A 3535-nucleotide genomic window follows, 5' to 3' on the forward strand; every position below is an offset into this window, starting at 1 on the left:
ATTATTCATAAAACCGCATCAAAGAAGTCTGAGCCAACATGAGCAATTATTGTACAATGCGCCAGCACGTTTTAAAAATGTGTTGGCTGTGCTGACGTATTGTTGTAACCTGTCACGAGAGCCACCAATAAAGCATGGCGAGCCGCATGTGGCTCGGGAGTCGAGCAATGAGTATTCCTGGTTTAGAGAGCTTAGAACATTGTTACGAACATTGCAAGAGTGTGGAAATGGTTTATAAAACCTTAAAAGATAAATAAATACTAAAATAAATATAATGTCTCTACTTTGCAGACTTTCACCTATTGCTCGGGTGTCTGGAATTTAACCCCCGCGATAAGTGAGGGATTACTGTACTTCTTACATGATTCTTTTCAAGTACTAGTGCCGTGTAAAAAGACAAGATTATGTGTGTGTGTGTGTGTGTGTGGGGGGGGGGGGGTATAGGAAGTACAAAACTAAATGATGTTTTTCAAACAGATGGTAAGAAAACAAATTGTCAGTAAACTTTTTGGACCTTCAAATCAGCATCCTTGTCTTACCCTGTGGTTCTCTGACCACAGCCCGTGCACTGTGTGTGAGAACACCATCGGCCCATTCTCTGGTGTCCATGTCTATATGTCCCAAAAGCTGCTGTCTGGGCATGGCTTTAGGATTCATTGTGTACTGCTTTACCTACAAAAATCAACAAAAGAAAGCTCAGATGACAAAAATGGGAATTTTGTCATTTTTTTTAAACTGTCCTCTAAAATTTTCAATCAATGAAAAGCCAAAGTGGAAATTCTCCACATACCACTTTGCCCATCTTGTTGAGAGCAGCCCTGAGCATCTTCCAGAGTGTGGACTTTCCTGCCCCACTTGGTCCCACGATGACTACTCCCATGCGCTGTCGGAGCTGCTCATTTAGCTCCAAAGCCTTTTTCAGCTGAAGCAGTGAACAATGAGTCTGTTAGGTGCTTTTATTCAACAACCTTTACATAAACAGTTTGAAAGTTTACTATAAATGACGTGTTGCATTGAAGCATTATCATCCAAATGTTGTACCTTTGTCAAAACCAATTGCCAAGACAATAAATTACTAAGGAAATAATGTACACCTGGCTGGGTATTAGTTCAAGCTGTGCCTCTTTGTAGACTTGTTGTAATGCATCCATTAGTATCTGGTCCTCCATGTCGGTGAAATTAACCCCTGAGAAGACGTCTCTGACTAGAGCATCAAAGCGAGAGTTGTCTGCAAATGTCAGCTTGGACATGGTGTTCAGTCTCAGTGCCTGCACCACAAGATTACTCTCCTGGACTGCATGAAGAAGAAACACATCAGGAAAAAGCATAAAATGTATTAATATATAAATTTCACACATAACGCTTTATTACTGAAGCCAGTCGTGGTCTAAGAGACTGTCAGTACTTTAGTTCTCAACTCCAAAACACTGGCTTTCCCTGCAGGCAATAAGGTTGCATTTCTATCACAGCAACACTCGGTCAGATTTTATACGGAGACAAGCACTTGACAATCTTGAAAACATCGACAAACAGGAGATGTGCGCAAAGTGTCTGTCTGCAAGTTGGGGGTAGAGGGCGAAAAGGACTTGAAAGTGACAAAATGAGGAAATTAATAAAAAGCACTGGAAAAAGTAAAGAGATAGAGCAGCAAGAATAAAAAAGAAAGAACTTCAAAGGAGAGACGGGCAAGATGCAGTGTGCGAGAAAGATTAGGACAAAAAGACAGGTATCAGAGAGAAAGCTAACAAGAGATGAGAAGAAGGGGGGAGGAGGTGAAAAAAGACGTACTGAAGAGGAAAACGCAGAAGTTTGACAAACGTACCTGGGAAGCAAAAAACTAAGAAAGACAAAAGGACAAAGTATGGCAATATAACTTTAGAGTTGCATTTGAGGTTAAAGTTCATTAAGGAAGAGCTTTTACTGGTGTAAAAACAGTACGTGTAGAGAAAGTGCTGGTCTACTGAGTTCTTTGATGTACAAGTAGATTCATGCACATTCAAGCCAAATCAACAGAATCCCACAGAAAACTACACTTGTTGTAGAAAGTTATGCCAGAGTTCTTTTGGCATTTGTTGAAAACATTACAAGCATCTCCAAACCAGCCAAATGTGCATTAATGTTGACTACACCTATAAAATGCTACTTTTAGGTTAAGTTATTATTATTATTTAAAAAAAGAATATTTAGACATTTGGCATTAAGATGCAGATTCCCTTCTATCAACTATTGGCTGTCTGCAACCTGATAAATAACAGAAGGAAGATTCTGGAGGAAGATGTCATTAGCACAACGAACTAGTGTCAAATAGACAATCCAGTTAGCACAAATAATTAAACAGTCACATTTTACTCAGCTGCAGCAGCTTTGGACATAAAAACGAAGGATCTGCTGACAGAAAAAAATAAAAATAAATTTGATAAAGATGACATACATAATCTAGATTGATATTGTTTTTGCTAGTGACCAAGAAAGAAATAATTTGGTCACTGCTGGAAAGTAAAATATATATTTAAAAAATGTATATCTGGGTTAGCTTATTTTTTCTTTATTATTTTGTAAAAAAAATTATTGTGAAATTGTCTTGGAGAAAACTAAAATTACAAATAAAAAACACAATTACCCAAACCCCACAACCCACAACCCACATTCCACACTACACAAACACAAACACACACACAATTTGACGTACAAAAAAATGACGCTGCAAAACAAATTCCTTTAGTTCCCATTCATTTTAGAGTTAAAGCAAAAGCTATGGTCACATAAAAACTGTTTTATACTCTTATTAGTAGATTTATAAAAGCTATGACATTCACCTTCCTGTAAATGTCATTATAATTGTTCAAATGTATAAAGACACATGATCAGAAAGTTAAACAGATCCAGTTTCTGTCAAACGGTCATTCTAACTAAAATAACAATTTCTTACTATAACAAACTTCTGACAAAAAGAAACCATCAGTCATATCAGCTAATTGATTGTTTTGATAGGTTATAATAAACCCCACTCTCAATGAAATAGTTTTGACCACTTAATAAACAGTGTGTAAATCAATAAATATTCACACTCTGAATTTGTAACCATTGTTTTATCTGTTTAAATATAAATGCTTGCACGAAAAGTGTGTTTTAGTTTTAAATATGTGTTGGGCAGCAAAGAAAATGACGAGCTAACAGCCAGGGCTGCAATGATTTACTTATAATTTTCTTGTCACGCGTTAACATTAAACATGCCCCGGAAAATAATGTTAAAAAAGTAAAAATAGCCAGAGGGAGAAGACTTACTCTTCTCCTTGTCATGGCTTCTCCTCTGTTGCTGCAGGAGACTGCCACAGGCCTTCAGCACAGTCTTCAGAGCACGCAAACCCCAGTCATAGTGCTGCTGGGGCGTCAACAACTCCCTGCAAGGACAAATAAAAGCCTATTTTCACACTGACACAGTATCAGCTGACTGTAGCAGGTTCGAGCAGCAGAGGATAATGTATTTTCAAGGTTTATGGACCTCAATGGAAAGCAATAACACTTTATGGACCTG

General features: G+C 37.7%; 1 protein-coding gene across 1 annotated transcript in view; it reads right to left on the reverse strand.

Moving 5' to 3' along the window:
- Window positions 1-1046: 1046 nt before the first annotated feature.
- LOC119411514 (cytoplasmic dynein 2 heavy chain 1) overlaps window positions 1047-3535 on the reverse strand; it is a 3594-nt gene continuing 1105 nt past the window's right edge. The window contains exons 3-4 of the mRNA XM_037678466.1: window positions 3286-3401; window positions 1047-1294 (exon numbers count right to left, since the gene is read on the reverse strand). Coding sequence (XP_037534394.1) covers window positions 1047-1294; window positions 3286-3401 — 364 coding nt within the window. The remainder of the gene's footprint in view (window positions 1295-3285; window positions 3402-3535) is intronic.

The sequence above is a fragment of the Nematolebias whitei genome, chromosome 6, assembly GCF_014905685.2.
Source record: "Nematolebias whitei isolate Nwh7 chromosome 6, NemWhi1, whole genome shotgun sequence".
Taxonomy (NCBI): Eukaryota; Metazoa; Chordata; class Actinopteri; order Cyprinodontiformes; family Rivulidae; genus Nematolebias; species Nematolebias whitei.